The sequence below is a fragment of the Tyto alba genome, unplaced genomic scaffold (assembly GCF_018691265.1).
Source record: "Tyto alba isolate M040663 unplaced genomic scaffold, T.alba_DEE_v4.0 Super-Scaffold_44, whole genome shotgun sequence".
NCBI classification, from domain to species: Eukaryota; Metazoa; Chordata; class Aves; order Strigiformes; family Tytonidae; genus Tyto; species Tyto alba.
In genome coordinates this window covers 4,236,548-4,258,558 of record NW_024881320.1, presented here as the reverse complement: position 1 = coordinate 4,258,558, position 22,011 = coordinate 4,236,548, and the positions used below count along the sequence as shown (strand labels likewise).

At 38.7% G+C, this 22,011-nt stretch overlaps 3 protein-coding genes across 5 annotated transcripts; 1 reads left to right on the top strand and 2 right to left on the bottom strand.

The window, feature by feature from the left end:
- Positions 1-446: 446 nt before the first annotated feature.
- On the bottom strand, positions 447-11,254 carry TCTN2 (tectonic family member 2). Its single transcript, XM_033008259.1, has 18 exons — positions 11,095-11,254; positions 10,149-10,262; positions 9,765-9,838; positions 8,805-9,000; positions 8,463-8,563; positions 8,019-8,215; positions 7,658-7,781; positions 6,866-7,001; positions 6,107-6,172; positions 5,177-5,305; positions 4,815-4,892; positions 4,410-4,490; positions 3,957-4,068; positions 3,458-3,561; positions 2,896-3,052; positions 2,117-2,242; positions 1,506-1,594; positions 447-687 (listed from the first exon to the last, which is right to left on the bottom strand). Exons 1-18 carry the CDS (start codon positions 11,165-11,167, stop codon positions 572-574), a joined length of 2,073 nt encoding a protein of 690 aa, XP_032864150.1. The 5' UTR covers positions 11,168-11,254; the 3' UTR covers positions 447-571.
- A 306-nt stretch (positions 11,255-11,560) lies between these two features.
- GTF2H3 (general transcription factor IIH subunit 3) lies at positions 11,561-17,665 on the bottom strand. 3 transcript variants are annotated; one of them, XM_042805107.1, is made up of 13 exons: positions 17,580-17,665; positions 16,795-16,874; positions 16,314-16,420; positions 15,549-15,712; positions 15,229-15,291; positions 14,975-15,013; positions 14,114-14,142; positions 13,954-14,028; positions 13,648-13,701; positions 13,355-13,423; positions 13,093-13,228; positions 12,974-13,010; positions 11,561-12,889 (listed from the first exon to the last, which is right to left on the bottom strand). In XM_042805107.1, exons 3-13 carry the CDS (start codon positions 16,388-16,390, stop codon positions 12,820-12,822), a joined length of 813 nt encoding a protein of 270 aa, XP_042661041.1. In that variant the 5' UTR covers positions 16,391-16,420; positions 16,795-16,874; positions 17,580-17,665; the 3' UTR covers positions 11,561-12,819. The 3 variants fall into 3 exon arrangements, with proteins under 3 accessions (XP_042661041.1, XP_042661039.1, XP_042661040.1); XM_042805105.1 differs by lacking the exon at positions 17,580-17,665 and adding an exon at positions 17,164-17,264; XM_042805106.1 differs by lacking the exon at positions 17,580-17,665 and adding an exon at positions 17,164-17,258 and having other exon boundaries at positions 14,975-15,004.
- Positions 17,227-21,909, top strand: EIF2B1 (eukaryotic translation initiation factor 2B subunit alpha). Its single transcript, XM_033008062.2, has 9 exons — positions 17,227-17,312; positions 17,380-17,481; positions 17,596-17,732; positions 17,819-17,935; positions 18,424-18,536; positions 19,460-19,528; positions 20,535-20,610; positions 20,811-20,936; positions 21,388-21,909. The coding sequence occupies exons 1-9, from the start codon at positions 17,300-17,302 to the stop codon at positions 21,541-21,543; spliced, it is 909 nt and encodes a 302-aa protein (XP_032863953.1). The 5' UTR covers positions 17,227-17,299; the 3' UTR covers positions 21,544-21,909.
- Positions 21,910-22,011: the final 102 nt, after the last annotated feature.

Here is a 22,011-nt window from a genome sequence, read left to right as displayed (position 1 = left end):
TCGTGTTTGATCAGTTGGAAGAAAATTGGTAGTAAATGTTTTCTGTGCCCTGTGTAGCCCAGATCATACAGAGGTTGCCAATGCAAAGCATTAACTGGAAGAGAGAATTACAGATGACTACATGAAAATATCTGAAGTATTATTACTTTTCAAAAGTGTGAGCAATCTGTCCTCTGCTCCAAAATGGGGAGGCATGAGGAGTTTGCTGTGGAAAGGAACTGCAGCCTTGACCAGCTACACCGAGAGAGGAGAACAAGCTTGACAGAGTGTCTGTGAGGACAAGGTCGACCCCCACCCCTCTGTAGCCCCTGGGCTGGACTCACGCCCGTGCAGCCGGTCACACAGAGCTGCTGAAATAAACTCTGAACTCTTGCTGCTCCCAAACGCAGTGCTCAAAAATAATTCTATTAGTTTTTGTTTTAAATAACCGGTTTTTGTATAATGTAGGAGTATTCATTTTATGTATCTTTGTTTGTCTAAATGTCTAAAAAATCCAGGAATATTTATCCATAAATTTTACTCAAACGTACTTAAAATAATAACAAAATTGGTTCTCTTTATATCAACATTTTTAAACCAATGACCTATTCCATAATTTGGAAAACCAAGGGTTACTCATAATTGCTGCAAGTAATACAAGAAATGCCAATGATAGGCCTTTAGCAAGACACTGGGAATATGGTTCTCCTGGAAAAGAAAAAAAAAAAAAGTGTAAGCATATGAGAGCTAAATTTTAGACAACAATGCAAAAAATAAAGATTAAAGGATATGCATAATCTGAATAAAGTACTGGAGCACAAAGCAAGGAATTAAGATGCTTCATACTTCGTATAACTTTAATCCTTTAAGTTGTGCAGATAATAAACACCGACAGTTCTCTGTCCATGCAGCTCTCAGAACAGTCCAAGTGCCTCGATGCTCTTTGAAATGCCAGATATTTAATCTACAGAGTCTCCCACACAATCCTCCACAGTTTTACACAGAGGAAATTTTAAAATTAACTTTTACCAATATGGCAAATTTTTACTGGAACTCATGTGGGCTGACTGAAAAATGCATACTGGCAAAGTGATAAACAAAGTCTCCCTCCACCCTTCAAAGTGCAATGAAATGCACTGACACTGCTACAAGTACAGCAGGAAGTGGAAACAGAACTGTATCATAAAGAGATACATTCTCCCCTTTGCCTTAAAAACCATACCTCCCTTCAAACTCTATGGGAGTGAAAAAAAAATCTCTCTGCCAAACTCACAAAGTTTCAATCTTATCCAGAAAGTACTCCTAGTAATTATTTTTTGCACTAGTCTAACTAAGAAATTAATGAAGGAATTAATTAAATTAATAAATCAAGGAAAAAAGTAAAGTCTTTTTTGACCATGCTTTGTAAAAGAGAAATTTTAATTACCTACTACAAAGCATTATTTCAGACTAAACTCCACACATTTAATTATGTTTCAAATAAATATGGCCGGGTTATGGCATTCCACATTGCTTATTACTTTTACCTGTATAAAACTGTGTCAACGGATAAAAAAGTTGTGGCCAGCACACATCATTTCGATTGCAGTCAAATTCTGTATAATTCATCTGATATCTGGAAAAAAAAAAAACACCAAACCAAAAAAACAGATTTATTAACTACAGTACCAGAACACCAGCACAAGTAGAAAAAACAGAGTAGAAAGGTGTCCAGATTACAGGAAAAAACAGAACTAAACCACAAGTTTCTCATTATTGCCGTATGACCTTTTTTTTTTTTTAATAAAATCAGAAGCCTCTCCTCTACTCCATTTATGTCATTTTTAGTCATTTTATGGTGAACATTTTCAGACAACGAATAGTTTGGGAGCCTCACTCAGCATTCCTTATCCACTCAAGTAAACAGCAAAGATGTTTTTCTGCTAAAACTAAATGACAACTTCACTGGATAATTTGTAGCCCTTCATGTTCTCCATGCTCCTGGGAAGACTCACTAACAGAATTATTACTCAATAAATCTCTGAACCAGGCCTTCTTGCTCTGTGCTCTACCAAACCAAAGTAACCTTTTGATCAACACTATTCACATCACATCTGCTTAACATAGTGTGAAGTATTGATGTTTTTACAAAAATTACCTTGTCATTGGAATGGGTGGCTGAGCTGGCACTTTAATAAACTGGACAGAAGCAGTGATGGGAAGAAAGCTGATGCTGTTTTTGCAGGTAAGTCCGCACTGGAATTGCCATATGACTGTTGAGTAACTGTAAGAATATGCATAATTATTACTTGAGGGCTGTAAATAAAAATTTAGAGCCTAAACATAACTGTGAAAGGATAAAATACACAGTATTTAGGAGGAGGTTACTGATACCTGCATTTTCAACACCATGCAGGGAGAAAACTTGCAAAGTCTGGAAATGAGGTAAAGTGGAACAGAATGCCATTTCTTTGATTGGGATTGAGTTGGGGGGAAAAAAAAAGTACAAACTGAAAACTCCCTGATTCAGGAAAGAATAAAGTATTTACCACAGCTCTCAGGAAGAGCTCTACATTGGGGTAAGCCAGAACACAGGACAATGTTGTCACTTCCATCACATAACAAGAAATTAAAACGTTCTTCTGATGGAATGCTACTACTGGCAGCATCATCAATTTTATTTAATATTTCAGTGAAGTAGAAAGATTATCTACTTTTAACCATTAATATTTTTTTTTTAATTTTCATTTCAGAGGGAAAAAGACAAACCTGGTCATGATCAAAGGAACTTTGGTTGCACAAATAAAAGGCATGCAAAAAATTAGAAATAACAAAATAACATTTTTGTTTGTAAAATTTAATCTGGGTGCGTTAGGTAAGCAAGTCCCAAAATGAGACATTTATTTGTTGAATAGCCAGAGACACAACTCTCTCTACCTGATCTGCACAGCAAGAATCTCTTGCCGGGGAATCCCTTGTACTGCACCCACATCAGCAAAGATTATGTGAATATTCAGCTTTGCAGGAATATCTGGACAAATGCCTTTTAAACTTCCAGTGCTCACACTGGTATCAGAATTAAGTGGATCAAGACCTGTGGAGGAGAAAGGAGTTATTTAAATGGAAATTTTATGGAAAACATTACATTTTCCATAATTTTATTATTGTCACAGTGCAGTGAAATACTAGTAACTGTCACATAGGAACACAGAAAGAAATGTTTTCTTTATATAAAATACACATAAAGAAAAAGAGTACTTTATCAACAGAGAACTAAAATACCAGGTCATATGTGCACATGCCGACAGTAAAACACATGTTAGTGCAGCACCCCTATACATACTGAATTATATGCATGTATGTACACATACATGGGTGGATGGATCCAGACACACAGATCAGTATACTTAGGCATTTGAAATTACATTTTGATTTTGGGATGCTCTATTCATTGTATGGGCATTTTTAAACTAGAAGGAACAACACAAACCTCACTTACGTATAATTTCCACCCAGTCATTTAGATCACTGTAACTTGAATTGTCCCTCTTTCCAACATGAGTAGCTTGTATTAATGAATTCAATTTCTCAGTTACATTTCCTCTGCAAAATAAGAATGTAAGGTTACACAAAAACTAAATCTGTACTGTCTACAGCTCTGGGCTGCATTATTATTGGATCATAAGGTCAGTTTCCTCTGAAAGATGTTACCACTCAACAAAAACAAAACTGAACTTTTGAGTTATCCGTTGAAGGTAAAAAACGGCAAAGCATTCCACCCTAACATACTTCTCATTTGAACACAGAGATCCAAGTGAAACCATTATAATAATTTCAATTTTTAAAAAATGTGAAAATATCAACCACAGAAAGCTGAAATGCACACATGTACATTTATAAAAAGAATGTAGAAGTGCTGACAGCAAGCACTTATAGAGAATCATGTAATAAGCAAAAAGAGGGATGGAGGGAAAAACAATTCAATCTATGTAGCTCACCTTAAAAGGCTGCAATCTTCATTAATACCAACTTCTAGAATGCACCCAGAGAGTGAATCTAGTCCGAATAAAACTGGTGTATAAGTTGCCGACGTACATAAGCCTCTGCCAGCTATGAAATGAAAACCTTTTACTTGAGGTTTCCTATATCAACCTTTCAATCTCCAGCTTTCAATTTTGTGCAAAAATAGCAAACATCAGAATGCAAAACACCAAGTGGTATAGTTCAAAAATAGGTACAAGTCCATTCAACTAACTTAAATCTTCCAAGAAAGCATTAGAGGCTTACGCAATGAAGTTGGAACAAAGGCTAGGAAATAGTCTAGAAAAGCAAAATTTGGCAGAGATTGTTAACTAAAATATGAAAAAAAGAAAAAAAAACCACATCAACACCCACCCCCCCAACATTTTAGCATTAACTACAGTTGAAGTTGCAAACTCACAAGCCAGTACCTGGCTGCCAAATGTTTAGGCTTCCAAAAGTATCAGAAGCATTCATATTTGCAGCTCTCACTGGTTTTCCAACTTGATAACCTAAACATAGAAGGGTAAATCACAAACATTGTATAAGAATCTATAACCATTAGCATTGTTTTACTAATAAATGTCATCAGTCTTGAAGCAAATGAACAGACATTTGCATTACAGTAGGAATATCCTCACTTTAAATAATATCTATATAACAAAAGCCTAAGAACCAATCACCGCTATTACAATTGGCAGTGCATCAAGGCAGGAAGGTGGGGGCTAGCAACATAAAGAAGTATGAAAGATATAAAACATAGCCACTGATAAGGATTTGTACAGTAGGAAATTTTTTAATTTTCACTTTTAAGAGGCAAAATAAGGTATTAATACCTGGATTCCCAGATAGTTCTGCTGCATTAGTATTCTTTAAACTTAAGAATTCGACTGTGAATCTCTGTGTCAGTATTTCTGGTAAAAGAAAAAACCACGAATTTTAAATGAGTAAATTAGCAAAATGTATGCTGTAAATTAGCAAAAAGTATGCTCTATGTAGGGTACAAACTTCCATCCTTCAGTAGTAAGAGAAGATTAAAAATAATAATAATTAATGGAAATCATCCCCCAAAATTTACTTTCCATACACCAGGGGACATTCTTTTTAAGTATTATTAAATAAGAGATTCTATCACAGAGTTTCCATGCTGAAGAAAAAAACAAGTAAATAAAAAATCGTAAAAGAAATTTCATGGTACCTCCATCACATAAACTTCCAAGAAAGACTGTGACATTTATTCGCTCTATGTTCTTGTCTTTCCAAATGAAAGCATAATGCTCTGCAAAAGTTACATTTTGACACAGAACCTCAGCAGTAGGAAGGCTTTCTGGCAGAAGAAGAAAAACGGACATAATGAAAAGCACTGCTAATTAGAAAGCTATGTTACTGTAGCTGAAAAAGAACACATCAAAAAACTCTGGCAAAATTCTGAAAATTGTAATATTCACTTTTAGGGAATTTATTTTACTGTTTAAATCCCATCTCATCGGGATAGCATGACAGTACAATCCCGTAGCTTATCAATATTTTAACAGCAGTGGTTCCAGGTCCTTTTGTAGCTAAACCTCTCCAGAAGGACCCAGCATTGGACTACATCACCAGCTGATGCACTTCTCTGGACTCAGAACTCCCTCTGCTTTCATCTGATCCCTCCCTCCCAGGGAGCAATCACTGCCCAGAAAAAGACATTAGCTTGGATTCCATTAGTTTAATTTGTATTGCATTATCCTCTCAATGACTGAGAACCACCATTCTGCATCACGTAACTGCTTCATTGCCTGAAAAAGACCCTTAAAAAGGCATGAGAACTTACAATAAGAGACACATCTGTTTATAGGCTGCCCATCCCACTTATATGTTCATCCTGTAGATTTTTTTAAAGCACTCTTTGTATCTCTTTGTTTTTATTAAGTGACCCAATTTCTTGACCAACTTTAAAAGAAGTTAAGGTAAATTAAATACTTTCTGCTTTGCAGTAAGCCAAACAATTTACTTTTTGAGTATGAGATAACATACAAGATCCCTCCTAAAATCTGCAGCAGGTAAACATTTTAGGCATCAAAATAATCTATTTCTTATATAGTCCAGGTTAGGTAAGAAACATATTTATTAAATGGAAGAGACATACCACTTTCAGTGATGAATTTTCCCACGTCAGTGATGGTCCTATAGATAACATTTTGCTGGATGAAGTCTGAGAATGAAAAACAAACACTTCAGTAATCCTGACTAATAAAAGAGACAGACATACTGTTTTCACATCTAAGGTACAATCCGTGTTATGAAAATAGAATAGAAAATTATTTAGAAAATTAATTTTCATAAAGGACCAAACTGTTTATGTATTTTGAGACCGTAGCTAGTTATCTCTGGATCTTACAAAGGTAATATAGACAAAGAAAATTAGACAATTACAGAGTGTAAAATACATTATCTTCATGCTGATAATCATATTATCTCAAATTCCAGAATAACAATTCACAAGTATATGCTTTTGTAATGCAGAAAGTAACCTCTTCTCACTAATTCTAAAATTATGATACTGCACCCTCTTGACAGAAAAATGGCTCTGCAACAGTCTGAAAATAGAAAGTGGGAGTGATGCTGTTCTGTCATGCATAGCCATAACCAGTATGAGTCACCAGAGACAGATAAATGGGAAAGAAAGGCCAATTCCACTATTTCTTATATCCTAAATCTTGGGAAATAGTGGGACACTTGCTAGGCCATCAGAAACACAAGTAGAACATCACCAAATGCTGAACCACAGTGACCAGATAACGAAGATTTTACACATAGCTATTATGTCAACAGCCCTCAAGATTGTTCTGTTCTAGCAGCTCTGAGGAACATAAACCATATTTCTGTTAGGGTTTATGCAGCATACCTCCAGTACCACTGTTTATCCGCACATCATGGGGCAGTCCTTCCTTGTAAGATGCTAGATTGGTGAGGCATTTGACATCAAAGTTCTGGAGATACGCTACGGGGGCATTTTCAACACACTGTCCAGCCATGGATTGCTGCAGGTGGTTCAACAGAAATAAGTATGCTGGACACTTTTCTAGTCCCTTGCTTTTCATTTGAAGACTATTTATTAGTGAAATGATCCAAGTCTGTACTACAGCGATATATGACTCTTCGACAAACAAGTAATCTGATGTTACCAAAATACCTCAATCTGTAGCAAGAGAGGTTAAAATTTAAAAAGCACATCTTTAAAAATAGTATCAGTGTACAGTATGGTTTCATTCTAATTTGTCAAAATAATTATAACCAACAAGTCTCTCTAAAATGCAAAAGGAATTTAAAAAAACTAGAAACAGATGACTAGGATTCAAAGTTAAAACCAAATATAGTGTTCAGCAATGCATCAGGCAAACCAAAAAATACAGAAAGATGGTAATTCATAAACTATTAACTGGGATGCCAAGCTTGCTTTTAGCTCTTGAAACAACCAAGACATTACCAATTTGCAGGATGGGCAGAGGGATCAGGAAGGACAGTGTTAACTTTTAATAATGATTTTGTTTGTTTAGGGTTTTTTTGTGAAAAATATATTCTATCACTTCACAACAGCAAGTTGCAGAATCTGGTTCTGGTTCAGGAGGAGAGTGATATACAAAGAGTATCAAACAAACCAAGAGGAATCAAAAGCTCCTAAACACAAAGTGATTACCTGGGGAATGGTAAAATACTCATTTTCTTCTGTCATAATTGGATCTCCTTGTCTGTAACCAGTGAAAAGTTTCCCAGGAGAAGTTTGTAAAGGGATCTTAAATGAAGAAACTTTGCGTGTAGAACTGAAAACAAGTTTAAAAATTAAACAGTTCTTTGCTCTCTCTCCCACACAAATAATTATACATTTGCTGTCATGTCCCATGTTCTCATATAGTACCAGTGACATTTCCCTATTTGCATTTGAAGTTCACACCCTAAAATTCCAATTCCAATTTCAAAATAACTTTAAAAAAACAGGTTATATTTTCAGTAGCATGCCTAACACGTGTGTTGAGAAAATCAATTTTCTTAAGACTTACATAGAGCCATGATAAAAATAGCCGAGAAATGGTGTATTGTTAAGAGAAGACTGTACACAAAGAAAAGGAAACCACTCAGGGGTATATTCCATTGACTGAGAAGAGCACAGCTGATCAAAAGGTGGGTTTACATCCCCACCAAACACTCCAGTGAAACATGATTCATTGAATAACTGCTTCAAGTCTGGTGTACACTCCTGAAACGGAAAATAATGGTCACTTTTTAGCACAGTAATTGCATTACTTTAGATGATACAGCCATACTTACAGGTAAATCAAACCAATTTTATAGAGAGGTCATATTTACTATCAGAAATACCAGAAAAAACAAACGAGCTCTCTAGCCCCATCTAGTCTGAAGCATTCAGTACTCCTCTCTCCCACAAAATGATAGAAAGAGCCTAGAAATTTTGAAAACACTTAATCAAAGTTTAATATAAGTACCGGATCACAGCAACAACGAACATCACAAGCTTCAGCTGTCAAGTCACAAGGACAAGAGCCCAAGGGACGAAACACCTGGTTTGGAATGATAGTTTCATTTTCTGTAAAATAATTTAGAATTAAAAAAAAAAAGATAAAATCAGATTAAATGGACTGGAATGCAAATAAATAGACCATACGCATTGCAGTTTATTCCAATGATGTACAAACCTTTTCTTAAATGCCATTAATGATTATCCAATATCTCTCATTTCTGCCCAAATCCCAATTTTTGTTTTTTCATATACAAAGGAGAGGAACAGCCAAAATGCCATTTCTTCTTCAGCATATCTAGACACTTACCTGATACATTTCCTGTAAAGGAAGAGTTGGCATGTATTTCAGCTTGGATCAGGAGGTGTGCCAACATCACTGAATCACGGCAAGCTAAAACCTGAAGCGTTTCAAGCACACAGAGAGGTGTTGCGCAGCAGTCAGTGGCATTCAACAAACACAGCTGTAGATTTCTAGTCAAGCTTATAGTCACTTTGGAAGTGTTCTGAAAAAATACAAAATAAAATTTGACAGCTTTGATGGCTTGTATTAGATTACTCTTACTTATAACATTCATCAGCTTCTGAAAGAGCAGTTTCGGTACTACTGCGTTTTGTCAGTGCTACAATGCAATGACACTCTTCCTACATAAAACCAGATATTTGTTGAAAGTGGAATGAGTAAGGGTCTGCTAGTGAGATATGCAAATAGAGTAACGATATGAACTGTACACAAATTTTTTTTAAGGCTTGCACACAGATTAAGTTACCTCAGATATTGTATGCATAATTCTAAAGAAAATAAACAATACTGAAAAGTGAATTTCAGTTTTCACAGCTACCTTTAGTTGAAAACTGGGATGACTGCAGAGCTGATAAAACCCCTAGGGAATTATGCATAACATATCACTGAAGGCAGGTCTAATAAAAATAGATGTTCCAGAGCTCATGCTGTATAAAACAACTACTTTTTTATTTCTATTAGCTCTTTCCGACAGATCTGAAAGAGTCTCAAATGTCAGGAAAACCAGCCAGAAAGTACAGGCAATTCTGGAGCGGAAGAGGACAACAAGGAACCAGTGTTAAAGCTGCACCTCAGCAAACTCCAGAAAGAGCATTCACATAAAGGGATATGTCAAGGAAAAAAGGCAAAGGCAAGATATTCAAAATGGGTTGTTAGTACATTAACATTTTGCCAATATTTCATTAGCCCTTAATATATGACAGTTCAATCCTTCACATTTTAGGGAAGAAACAGTATTTTACATACCATACCAGGTGTTACGTTCAAATTCCAATCACCAGCTCTTTTATTGTCATGGCAATTTGCAAGTTGCAATTTTCCTGTATCAAAATAAAAATTTTAAAAGTACTCCACTGTCATTTATAAAAGCCTGAAAAATAAAAAGTACATTTAAACTCCTCTTGTGCCTTCAAATAGGCACACCCTCACGCGCAGCTGACAAGGAGTTCACAGAGGACTAAGGGCTTAATCAGCAGAAGTCCTTTGGCATTCCTATTTCAGTAACTATTACAGCACAAAATGAAGTGCATTGCCATTTCTCCAGTAATTTTAGTGTAAAAAAAAAAAATATTAATGATTCAAGCATATTTATTTACATACTACTGGGGGAGAGGGTTGAGATGTTCTTACCTGTCTCTTCCTCTATAGGACTTAAAATTATAGAAAAATCAACTCCTGAAGAATTTCCAAGAAAAAATGAATTGACTCTGGGCCCTGACATATGGATAAATGAAGGCTGAAAGACTAAAAAAAAAAAGAAAGAAACGAGTCTTAGCACACACTAACTGGAAAAGGTAACATGTGTAAGACATATTTAGGTCTTACACTCAGGCTAGATTCTTACCTTCCTATACTTCAAATCGTCACAAATAGAACAAAAATATCTTGTGATGCTTAGTAGAGGATTGTATTTACATTCTTGCAAAGCGCGAGAGCAGTGGGTTCACCGCAGCTTTCTATACCATAAGTTTACATCTGTCAAGATGCTCAGTAAACACAGTAATGTAACATTAAGGCAGAAGACTGCAGCACTTACTGGCCCATGCAGATAGTATACAGGTCAGACAACAACATATTCAGTATTTCTTGCTGACTTCGGTTTACACTTTTTAATTTCTTATGGCCTTGAAGGGTACTAAGTGCATACCACTACCTGTGATGCAGTAATTGCAAACTACCACCCTCAGCATGTGGATGTAGTTTGAAGTTTAGGGCTCCAAGATGGGAGTTTCACTAGAATTTCCTTTATAGGCTTTAGCACGCTTCAAAGGTCCAACATAAGCAGCTCCACCTTTCCCCCCCCCCAGTCTCCCCCAGTGCTAAGCAGTAGCAGAAATCCAGGGCCAGCCAAAGGCTCCTAACCTCCTAGTCCCTGGGGAACCCTCGGGTCCTCCGTGGCCTCCTCTCATGCCCACCCGGGCAGCACCCGCCGTCGGCCACTGAGGGAAGGTCCCGCCGCCGCCCAACCCCCTTTCCCCACACCCCGGCCGCCCTTTCGGCCCCCTTCCCGCAGCAGCCTTCCCTTCGCCCACCCGGAGGCCGCCATTGATCGCGGCGCCTGACAACCTCCACCCACCGGTGTCCCAGGCCCGCTGCCCAGCGCAGAGTGCCGCCAGCAGCAGCAGCGCCCCGAGGAAAGCAGCCTCCATGGCGCCTAAGGAGTGCCGCGCCGCCGAGCCAGCCGGCGCCCGACCGCCATCTTGCAGCGCCAGCGCGGCGCCATGGTAACGGCAAGGGGCGGGAAAAGCTGCCGGCGGCGCGGCCGCCTGAGGGGGAAGGCGGGCGGCGGGACCGGCGGCTGGTCACACCGCACGTCCCCCTCCTCACGGTAGCGATCGCACAGCAGAAAGTGGGACCAACCGTGACAGCCTAGAGACGTCTGTCCCTCATCTTCACACCCAACTCCACACGGACCCCATCCTCCCGCTGGCACTTCGCCTAGCACCTGATCACACTGTTCCCCTCTTACACAATGACACTGCAAGAAGGTCGTGTAGCTCACGCTTGAAAATTACTGTTATTATAGCAATATCTAACCACAGTTGAAAAAGAACAAGTTTTATTACAAACGTTGTATACAAAGTAAATCATAAATACTGCCTTCAAACAAAATGCCTTTTGACAATCAAACCAACCAGTAAAAGACTGATACTACAGCTGTTAGATTGGCAGAGCCCTGATGCAAGTACCAAGACATGACATAAATTCCTGTACACACCTTAGGAAAAGATTTTTTTTTTTTTTTTCCCTATGGAGGAAACAATTACTCTCTGTATTCCTTTCAGGAGAATATCAGTTACTAACAAGAGGTTAAAATACCATACTCTACAGTTACTTTTTAAAAGGGGAAGATTATTTGTTTGTTTAAGTGAAAGCCATGTTCAGAAGTAACCAGCATACTCTCATGCTCTGCTATAAATACACCAATCCAAAAGTCTTAATTCGTGTCAAATGCCAGACCTAAAACCACATACCAAAAAGAAAAAAAGTATGCCTGCTGTCATATTACATAGAATTACACTTTTTGTTTTCCAGTTTCAAAATACAGATAGTCTGCATTTACTGAAGTTATTTTATATAAAGGGGAGCCTTTTTATTCATAAATGAAGACATATCCAGTTGAGAATGAAATACCAAAAAGACAGTACAGTCAAAGGAATATGAACACATATACATTTGAGTGCACATGCAGGGCAATTAACATATTTAAAAAAAAAAACAAAACAAAACAAAACAAAAAAAAAAAAAAAAACAAAAACAAAAAAAAAAAAAAACCAAAAAGGGGGGGAGGGTGTGTTTTCTAACCCATCTTAAAAATGTTAGCTCATTTATTTTGAAACTGATACTGTCTTGATCCAAAAATTGCTAGCAAAAGCTAGCAAGAAGTTGAAGCCCCTAAATAACATAGTGCTAAGGTTCTGATCCTACACACTAAAAATGGTCATTCTTACCTTTACACCAACATACAAAAAGAATCTGAGCTTTCTTCTCTTTGAAAGTAAGTTGGAGGTGTATAACTTTGCAGTAGCCAGAATACCTTCTACTTCACAGGGTGTGTCTCTTAACAGGCTATAACTTATTTTTCCTCTCACAATTAAGAATTAGTATTTAAAACAGCACACGTTACATGGTAATACAGTGGTTTGTTACTTAAAGGGCTGCATGGAAGACATACGATTTAAATATTTATCCCTTAAGAAACAAGTAATACCATATCCAGTAAAAAGTGCCATCAATTTCTCAAGTATGCTCCATTTCATGGAATTACTGGAGGAGGTAATGATGTATTTACATAATGTTGTTATGCAGCTAACTTTAATTTCTTCTTCTTAGCTTTCATGACAGGTGGCAACGATATTTTGAAAGCAGTCCTGAAAAAAAACATTAAAAAAGGAACTGTCAGATACACTGAATATACTTCCATACCCACCCCTGAAGCAAGAAGAAACACTTACTCGCATGTACTACAAATAGGACTGAAGTTGCAGAATACTGGAAAATAAAAGAATTGTCTTTCACTAAAACAGTTTATTAGCATGTAAGAAAACAGACTATTAAATATTTAGAAACTTACTTGACAAGCACACAGAGCACACGTAACCAATTTCAATAAGATTTCGATGACAGAAGCATGCAGCTCTGTAGTCAACATGAACGGGAGGTGGAAGGACAAGCTGTGATCTTTGCTCTTGATCAGGAAGAAATACCCACTGTGTGAATAGAGAAAAAATACTTTGTAAATTGGAATGGTACTGCTATATTACCTTGTCAATGAAATCAGTAAGATTTCACATCAGACACAGGAAAAACACTGAAGTGTTTTTTAAATGACTTACCAACAAATACTGCAGAAGCGATGGCATGTGGGGCACTTTCAAATATATGCCACCCGTAATGTCACAAGCCTGGAAAGCAGAGAGCATGATCAGACTGTTATGTTTTATGAGATTAACAGGATATTTTAAATATCCACACACTGCACAAGGCCTGCATGTTGGAACTGTCAGGTTCATTGAACCTACTTCCACACCCACAAAGGAAAGAATAGAGCTTAAGAACATGTCAACCTATCTAGCATCAAGTATCTATGAATTAATATAAAGAGTAAATAAGACTAGGAAGTCTGTACCTGCTGTAGAAGACCTGAGTCAGAGTCCAAGACACAGGCATCAATTAAAATATTCTGCAAGACGAGATGAAATGCATGAAAATCAAATTCAGCTCAGACCAATGTAGCCTCATCAGTGTTACTGTCATGGCCTGTTTCCGCTATAAATACACTCCACATATAAATGCATATGCTTTTACAGATGAAGGACCACTGCATCCATAGGGAAGCTCTTTCACTTGATCAGAACATAATCATAAGAGGAATGAACAATTTTGTTATATTTGCACATTAACAAAAGATATAAAAAAAAAATGCCAGCTTCACCTGTTTCTGTGCTGCAAAAACCACATTCATGAAATTCATATATTGCAATGCACTGTCTTCTGCTGCTTTTATGACCTAAATAAAACAATTCAAACTTGTTAGCCTACATAGTATCACCAGATTTCAAGACTAAAAGTAAACTTACAGCAAAAGTTCTTACCAAAATCCTTGATTTCATTTCTTGATTGGCTAAGTATTAAAAAGAAAAAGTAATACATGAGCATATTGTTTCTATTGCATGCAGTTTGCCTTTTTCCTTTTGTAGCATCTAACATCTCAGTTAGATATCTAACATCCAAGATGTTAGATCTAATGACTCACTTAAAATATGTATATGAAACTGTTTCACAGTCCCCGTCACAAGTATCTGTGGACTAATTCAGACCTATTATGAAAGTAGACCCATTTCATTTATTGTCCAGAAGCAGTTAGATGCTGATCAGGAAAGAAATGTTCAAAGCTGTACATTACCAACTCACTGGTTGAAACACTTATCTCAAGTTATATGGTATTTCTCACTGATTAAAGTAATCTGAAGTGCATAGCCGATTCTAGTCCAATATGCTCCTTGGAAAACTATTTGCACAAATAGCACTTTTCCCAAGTATAAAAGTGACAAGAGGAAGACCAAAACTGAGTAGGAAATTCATCTATCATCACAGTTATGAAGGTGGTCCCTTTGGAAGAGGCTTTGTGCATTTTATGACTTCCAAAAGATTCCTCTCAACCTCCAGTTGTTCTAAGGAGATTCCAGTTACAGTTTTACTCCTTTTACTTGCATGCAACACAAAATCAGAATAAGAATGTGGACTAATAGTCAAGTCCTTTACTTCTAATTGACACCCAGACCTGGTTTAAACTGGGCAGCTTCAAATGATCAGGATAAACCTGCACCTATAATTGCCAATTTTAGAAATGTGGCATGTCAAAACATACTTGTTTGTATGCACGCATGCATTTATATCTGTTATTCTCATTCAAATATTTATGTAAGTATTCAAAACAGGAGAAGGCGCATTACCTTTTACCTCTTTGCTCATCTTGTTGATAACTACATGAGCTGACATTAAGGAATCTACATTCTATTATTGAAAATAAATCCACATCATGTATTTGCCACCTTAGCCAACACACATTTTAATAAGCTTGACCTACAGTTATTAGGCAAACCTTTCAGTTTTGAGTATTATTACAGAACAGGTATAGTAAAAATTAATATTATAACAGTCTTAAATATACATAAAAACTTTGAAGATTCTGTGATCAAAAGGATACAGCACAGTGCTTTAGCAAGTGATCCTGCTAACAGAGTTTCTGTTTGCTGGCCCCTCACGTCAGCTGCAATACAAGGAAAGTTGCAAAAGTCACTTTTATATGCAAAAACACTTGCTGAACCTAATCATACTAAATACTACAAGTTTTTCCTTTGGCATATAATATTATTGCAGAAGTCTGAAGTGCCAAGCATAATAAACTCATCTACTTTAAACATATTAAAATTCACATGGTCAAAACACAGGAAATTCCTACAACTCCTCAAGAGTCCAAGTGTTTTGCAATTCTGCATATTAAGCCTACAATTTCATTTTCCTTACTTTTTGTCATGAGGTCTTTAATCTCTTCTGAAATTGCATCATTTACTGCTGTTAACAATTCATATTTTCCATCCTTGCTGCCAGACCAATTAGATTCCATGGGACTACCACCATCTCCAAAGAGATCTGCAAAAGCCCAACGTTTTCCAGGGTATAAGAAACGGCTGAAACAGAGGAAAAAAGTATTAATGTTTGTCTTTAACCTTGTAAGAAAAAATGCCATAAACTAATCAGCTGTAGATAGCTATACTCGGAAGTATAATTTCCAGTCATTTTAATACTTTAGACATTAAAGAGACTATATAAGGCAGGCAATCTTCAAACTCTAAATGGAGTAAAACTCACATTCATCTCTTTCCTTTCAAGACATCTCTTAAGGCAACTACCAAAGAGATACCATGTCTGCACTTAGAGGTAGATCCTGAGACTCACAAATATCTGGGGGGAAAATATCCACTAAACAGGAAACTTATGGCACTTGCATTGTCCTGCTCACCACATCTCTACCACCCTCTGCCTCCCTCTCTCCATATATTTTTTAGTAAAAGTCTGTATAAAACTCCCTTCTGTCTTACAAGCCTTTTTGTTGTTTTATGTAAGGCACTAAAACAGATTATTTCTTTCCTACACTGTTTTAGTTAATTTCTTTAAGACAATATGTTACACATTTTAAACGTTTCAATTCCATACTTCAATCCAACAAGAAAATCAGGAGACAAATATAAGAAAGTGCATTTTATACCTTTACTTAAGAAGTAATTATACCTTTCTTGCGTGTGACTTGCTATTACAGCAAGTCTGTTGGTACGATTCATAAATAAGTGTGAATTTCCCAGTACCATCACTGCATCAATGCATTTTGACAGGGTGAACTGTTGGAAAAAAAAAAAAAAAAAAAAGAAAAAAAAAAAGAAAGTAGATATTGCACAAAAACATTTACGGTTAAGTGATTTAAGAGAAATATCTCAAATAACTGCAGTTAAAAGATCTTGAATTTGAAGATGCAGAAGGAGCTTCCCGTCTTAATAGGAGGCATTTAGGAAAAAAGCTTTGACAGATACACAATGCTGGGTAGCTATTTTTATGGGAGTATTCTAATAAGCGTTATATCTGTTTTAGCAGACAATGCTAGCATAGTCCAGAAAGCAAAGACTAATCCCATCTGTTGCCTACTTACTAACACGTAAAAAAAAAATTATTTCCCTCAGAAATCAGCACCAGTAGCACCAACACCCAGAATACACACCTCGGCCTCTCCTAGCGCCTTCTTCCCCCACCAGATCGGGTTGGTGTCAATGACGACGACCAGCAGGCTCAGCTCATCATCTGAAAAGGCGACAGCAGAGCCGCGTCACTCCGAGCCCCGTGCGAAGCGCCGAGCAACACCGGCCCCGGAGCCCGCGGGCGCTTCAGGGGAGCCGCAGCCGGGCCGAGCCCGCGGCGGGAACGCGGGGAGGCGGCCGGCCGGGCGGAGCTGCCTTTAGGAGTCGCGGGAGACACATAGACGCGCCCCAGGGCCGCGCTCCCGGCCTCCAGAAGGCACCGGCACGCCGGAGCGGCCGCAGCCCGGCCTGAGGCCTCGCCGGCTGCTCCCCGAGCCCCCCCGCCGCCTCACCCGCGCTCATCGCGCCGGCCGCAGACAGCACCCGCTCCCGGCGCCTCTTGATGATGTCAAAGCACGGCTTGAACGTCATCCAGGCGGGGTCGCGTCACGCCCAGGCGAGGAGGAGGGCGGTGCTGCGGCTACGGCCATGAGCACGGAGGGTAAGGGGAGCGGGGGGCGGGCGGGGGGAGCGCCGGGCCGGGCCTGACGCGCCCCGTTGCTTTGCAGACTTGATCGAGACGTTCAGGGCTCAGCTGAGGGACGACCCCGATGTCGCCTCGGCCGTGGCCGCCATCCGTGCGCTGCTGGGTTTCCTCAAGAAGGACCGAGGTGGGCCCGGGTCCCCCCTCAGCCCCGGGGGGGCGGGATAGGAACCCCCCCCCGCTGCCCGGGGCTCCCCCCTGCCCAGCCCTGCCCTGAGCGCGCACCTCTGCCTCCTCGCAGGGGAGACCATCCAGGGCCTGCGGAGCAGCTTGCTGGCCGCCATCGACACCCTGTCTCGGGTGGACTCCTCGGTGGCCGTCTCCTCCGGCGGGGAGCTCTTCTTGCGCTTCATCAGCCTCACCTCCCTGGAGTACTCGGTAAGGGCGGCTGTGCCCCCCGCTCAGCCTGGTGCCGTCTGGGGGGCACCCTCCAGCTTCATCGCAGGCAGCGCTGTGTTTTCCAGGACTACTCCAAGTGCAAAGAAATCATGATCGAGCGCGGGGAGATCTTCCTGAGGAAAGTCTCTCTCTCTCGGAACAAAATCGCCAAGCTGTGTCATCCTTTCATCAGAGATGGTGCTGTAAGTAGGCCGAGGCAGGGTCACTCTTGTTCTCTCACTCTGATGCTTGCACTAATGGAAAAACAAGGGAAAGGGAGTGGAGTTTACTGACATTCACAACAGCATAGTCTGATGGTGGCTTCTGCAAGTACATTGGCATAATATCGCACATAGCTTCATTTTTTTTTTTATTACTCATCTCTCCGCTTCTTCAGTTTCCACATGGTCCAACTTTAACTTGTAGTCTGCTTCCAAGAGGTACAGAGAAGTCACAGCTTCAAGTTTCCATTTAAAATACTAGATCATCACCCCTTGGCTGCATAAGGGCTGGCCACGTAAAGTCCAGCTTACGGACAGGTTTGCTATCCTATGATTTCTAGAAAACAAGTAACATACACTGTTATTTAATGTTGATGGACAGTTGTGTGAAGTAAAAGCCATGACACCAAAGAAAAAGTTTCCTAAAGCTCAGCAAAAAGTAATGTCTGGTTATTTTTTTGTTTTGACAGCGAATATTGACACATGCCTACTCAAGAGTGGTCCTCAGAGTGTTAGAAGCAGCTGTTGAGTCAAAGAAGCGATTCAGTGTTTATGTTACTGAATCACAGCCAGATCAAGCAGGGTAGGTACTCAATAATTTGTGTTTTATCTTGGCTAACAGGGTATGTTACAGCTAGCATCAAAGCCGTCATACCTTAAGACAAGCTGCCAGGATTGTTTGCAGCATTTTAAATGGCAGCCATCGCTAACATCACATTATTTTGGACAAGTGAAAAAAAAATATTGGCAAGTAATTTCCCATACTAAATATTCTAATTACAGTGTTACCTAGGTTTTACTCAAAGGTTTCCAAACTTTCAGTCAGTGCCAGAAAACCTATGTTTCTGTTGAGAGATGGGAGAGAAATGATTTTCTAGTTGTCTGCTTCAAAAGTAGGCTAAAATAATCAGTATTATCTCAAGCATAGTAAAGTAAAACATTTAGCTAACAGCATTGTTTAAAGACGCTAAGTATATTACTGATAGCAAGGGAGAAGCTTTCCCACTTCAGTGCATACACTGTTGTGTAAGTAAAGTAACAAATCCTCCATACTGCATAATACGTGTTTCTAACCAGACTTTCACTAGAATCAAGGATGTTCAGTCAAGTACATACAATTTTTCAGCTTCACAGAAGTAACTTCTAGCCACTGAGTAACTTCTAGCAATGCATGCCATGCTTTTATTTCTTGTTTCTTACACCCTCTTGATGGAAAAGCTGAGACAGTTTAGGTAATCTGTCATCTTACTAATAGTTCACCGACTCATCTTTCTGTAGCTGTAATTCCTGACTGCTAAAGCAGACTTTACTTTTGTTGGGTTTGTTGTAATCTGTTTGATTCCATTTCTACACAAGAACTTGTTTTCTATTAGAGGGTACATCATAAACCAAAACTACAACCAAGGGAACATAGGCAGTCCTGGGTTTCAGTCTTTCACACAGTATTTTTCTAGCATTGTCTTTAAAGAAAAGAATTCTAAGCTTCAAACATGGTTTTCCTGATAGGCAAAAGATGGCAAAAGCCCTGAGGAAGCTCAACATTCCTGTGACTGTGATTCTGGATGCTGCAGTTGGGTAAGTCTGGTTCTTAATTCGTAGTATTTTTCATCACAATTTTATTTTGACAGCGTTACATATAAGTTTCCTAGAAGCTTGTCCCAACTGCAAAGGTTACTACTTAGTTTGTCATAGTCGTCAAACAAGCTGAACAAGTTACACATTTAGGTGCACAATTAGGAGAGTATGTCTGCTACAAAACAAGCATTTGATGCTTGCGTGAAAGAACGAAAAAAGGAGTCAGACCTAAGTGTAGAACTTGGGGATATCTGTTAGAAAGAACTGAGGTGCTGTGCAGAAAGGCTACTTTTTTCCTAATTTGCAGATGTGTTACTTTGGGGTTTATTAAGCTATTTGCAAAATTAGCACTGCTTAGTGTAAATCCAAACCCTGAGAAAAGGAAGAACTACAATACATCTGAACCTCAATTCTTGCATAAGCGCAAAATGAGAGACTGACTCCAAGAGCATGCTTACCAGTCTGCTTACCAAAGCACCTCCATCTAGGGATGGTTGTGGCTTGAGTGGACAGATCTACAAGCACAGTTTAACACCTTAAGTCTATTCAAATCACTTAGCTGATGGTTTTCTTTTTAGAACTGTATTTTCAATTAGCACAACACATTGAAGGAAATGTAAAGAAAAGGGGATTATATGAGGAGCATCCTATCTATTTGGCCAAGGTTATCGCAGTGCAGTTATACTTCACTGTGTAAATAGTATATTAGACACCCACGTTCCTGTAAGAGAGTATCATTCCTAGTCAGATTTCAACTTCTTCCACCATTTACACAATTGCCAAGGTCAGGTATAGCTGGAGAAATACGGTTATTTCATATTCCTGCCAGGGAAGCAGATGAAGCTCACGCCAAGGATGTGTAACAGCACGTAAGACTTACATAGGGAGATGAATCTAGTTCAGAAAAGCAAAAGACTGTTTGAATTACTAATTGCTGTTCTGTTCAGCAAGTCATTTGTCATATTACCCAGTAAGACTTGGATTTTTTTTCCCCCCCTTTGAACAGCTACATTATGGAAAAAGTGGACCTGGTGTTAGTTGGTGCTGAAGGTGTGGTTGAAAGCGGAGGCATTATTAACAAGGTAATAGGTAGTCAGTTTATTACATCATTCTGTAAACTCTAGACTTTTAAAGCTTGATTTCTTTGAAGAATTCAAGGCTTTCTGAAAAATCTTTTCTATTTGGACATTACCCAGTAAACGCCTATTTATTGTTGGAAACTGAGCAATATTATGTCACGCTAGCACTGAGTCTGCATGTTGTTCTCCATCTGTCTCCACAGATTGGCACTAACCAAATCGCTGTGTGTGCCAAAGCTCAGAATAAGCCATTTTATGTGGTAGCAGAAAGTTTCAAGTTTGTAAGACTTTTCCCTCTAAATCAGCAGGACGTCCCAGATAAGTTTAAGGTAAGAGAAACTCAAATTACTACTTAGCCAGCTAAGATGCACACTTACGTGTCTATGAAAAATTTTTGTCTAAGCGTGTCTTCATTTATCTGGATCTCTCTGCTGTAGCTTACTTTACATAATATGGAGTTGTTCCATGTTACAGCCACATGCCAAACAGCCACAATTTGTCTTAGTACTAACATTTAGTTCCTAAAGCAGTTCCTTTGGGGTGCAAGAACAGCTGAGGGCAAGAAACAGTTAAATAAATATACTTCAGAACTACAAATTGTACTTAATACACAAGCTAAAACAGCTGAGGCCAAGGTGGCACCAGCCTATGCCTCATTTTAAAGCAACTGACTTCCTTCAGTTTTACCACAAACATCTGCTCGCGACTGTATTACAGCTCTTTCCCAGAAGATGTTTTAACTTGCAGTTGTATAATAGCTAATGCTCTGTTTCCTTCTAGTACAAAGCAGACACTCTGAAAACAAGTCAGAATCTAACAGAGGAGCATCCCTGGATTGATTACACATCACCATCGCTAATTACATTACTGTTTACAGACCTCGGTGTATTAACTCCATCAGCTGTCAGTGATGAACTTATTAAACTCTATCTGTAACAGAGGACTCAGTGTACAGGATGTATCATCTTCTTCAGTGACTACCACAGTTCTAAGAATTGGAAGATGAGACAAGCTATATGGATGTGAGAATTATATTAATCCTTATAATGTCATCTCCTTATCAGCCTTCTTGAGTTTTTAAAGCAAAACATTACAGGTGGATGGACAACTGTTAAAAAAAAAAAAAAAATCCAAAAGTTACTACAGCTTCTAAAGACCTAAAATAAATTATTTTAAAGATGGATGGAGTATTTTGATATAGTAAAATAAAATACTTTATGGTATATTCAAACTCAGTCTTAGCTATGCTGTTAGTTACTGATCTGTGGTACGTACCTGAAATAAAAACTTAAAAACGCACAAGGCTGCTAATGGAAATCTCCAGCTCCTGCCACATTACACGAGTGATGCTTTTAGCTGTGTGCTTAACTGCAGGCTTGTTTGTATGTCGTTATGGACACTAGG

Bases quoted from the DNA above. Each gene is read 5' to 3' on its own strand.
- TCTN2 (XM_033008259.1), bottom strand. From the start codon at position 11,167: ATGGAGGCTGCTTTCCTCGGGGCGCTGCTGCTGCTGGCGGCACTCTGC. The intron at 5,306-6,106 runs GTATGTCTCTTC...TTCTTCTGCCAG, and splicing joins AAAATTCATCACTGAAAGTG to AAAGCCTTCCTACTGCTGAG. The intron at 1,595-2,116 runs GTAATTTTTGTA...TTTTTTTTCCAG, and splicing joins CCACCCATTCCAATGACAAG to ATATCAGATGAATTATACAG.
- GTF2H3 (XM_042805105.1), bottom strand. From the start codon at position 17,242: ATGACGTTCAAGCCGTGCTTTGACATCATCAAGAGGCGCCGGGAGCGG. The intron at 15,014-15,228 runs GTATCCTTTTGA...CCTTAATGTCAG, and splicing joins ACTTGCTAAAGCACTGTGCT to CTCATGTAGTTATCAACAAG. The intron at 12,890-12,973 runs GTAAGTGTTTCT...GTTTTTTTTCAG, and splicing joins CCTATTTGTAGTACATGCGA to GACTGCTTTCAAAATATCGT.
- EIF2B1 (XM_033008062.2), top strand. The intron at 17,482-17,595 runs GTGGGCCCGGGT...GCCTCCTCGCAG, and splicing joins TTTCCTCAAGAAGGACCGAG to GGGAGACCATCCAGGGCCTG. The intron at 17,936-18,423 runs GTAAGTAGGCCG...TTGTTTTGACAG, and splicing joins CTTTCATCAGAGATGGTGCT to CGAATATTGACACATGCCTA.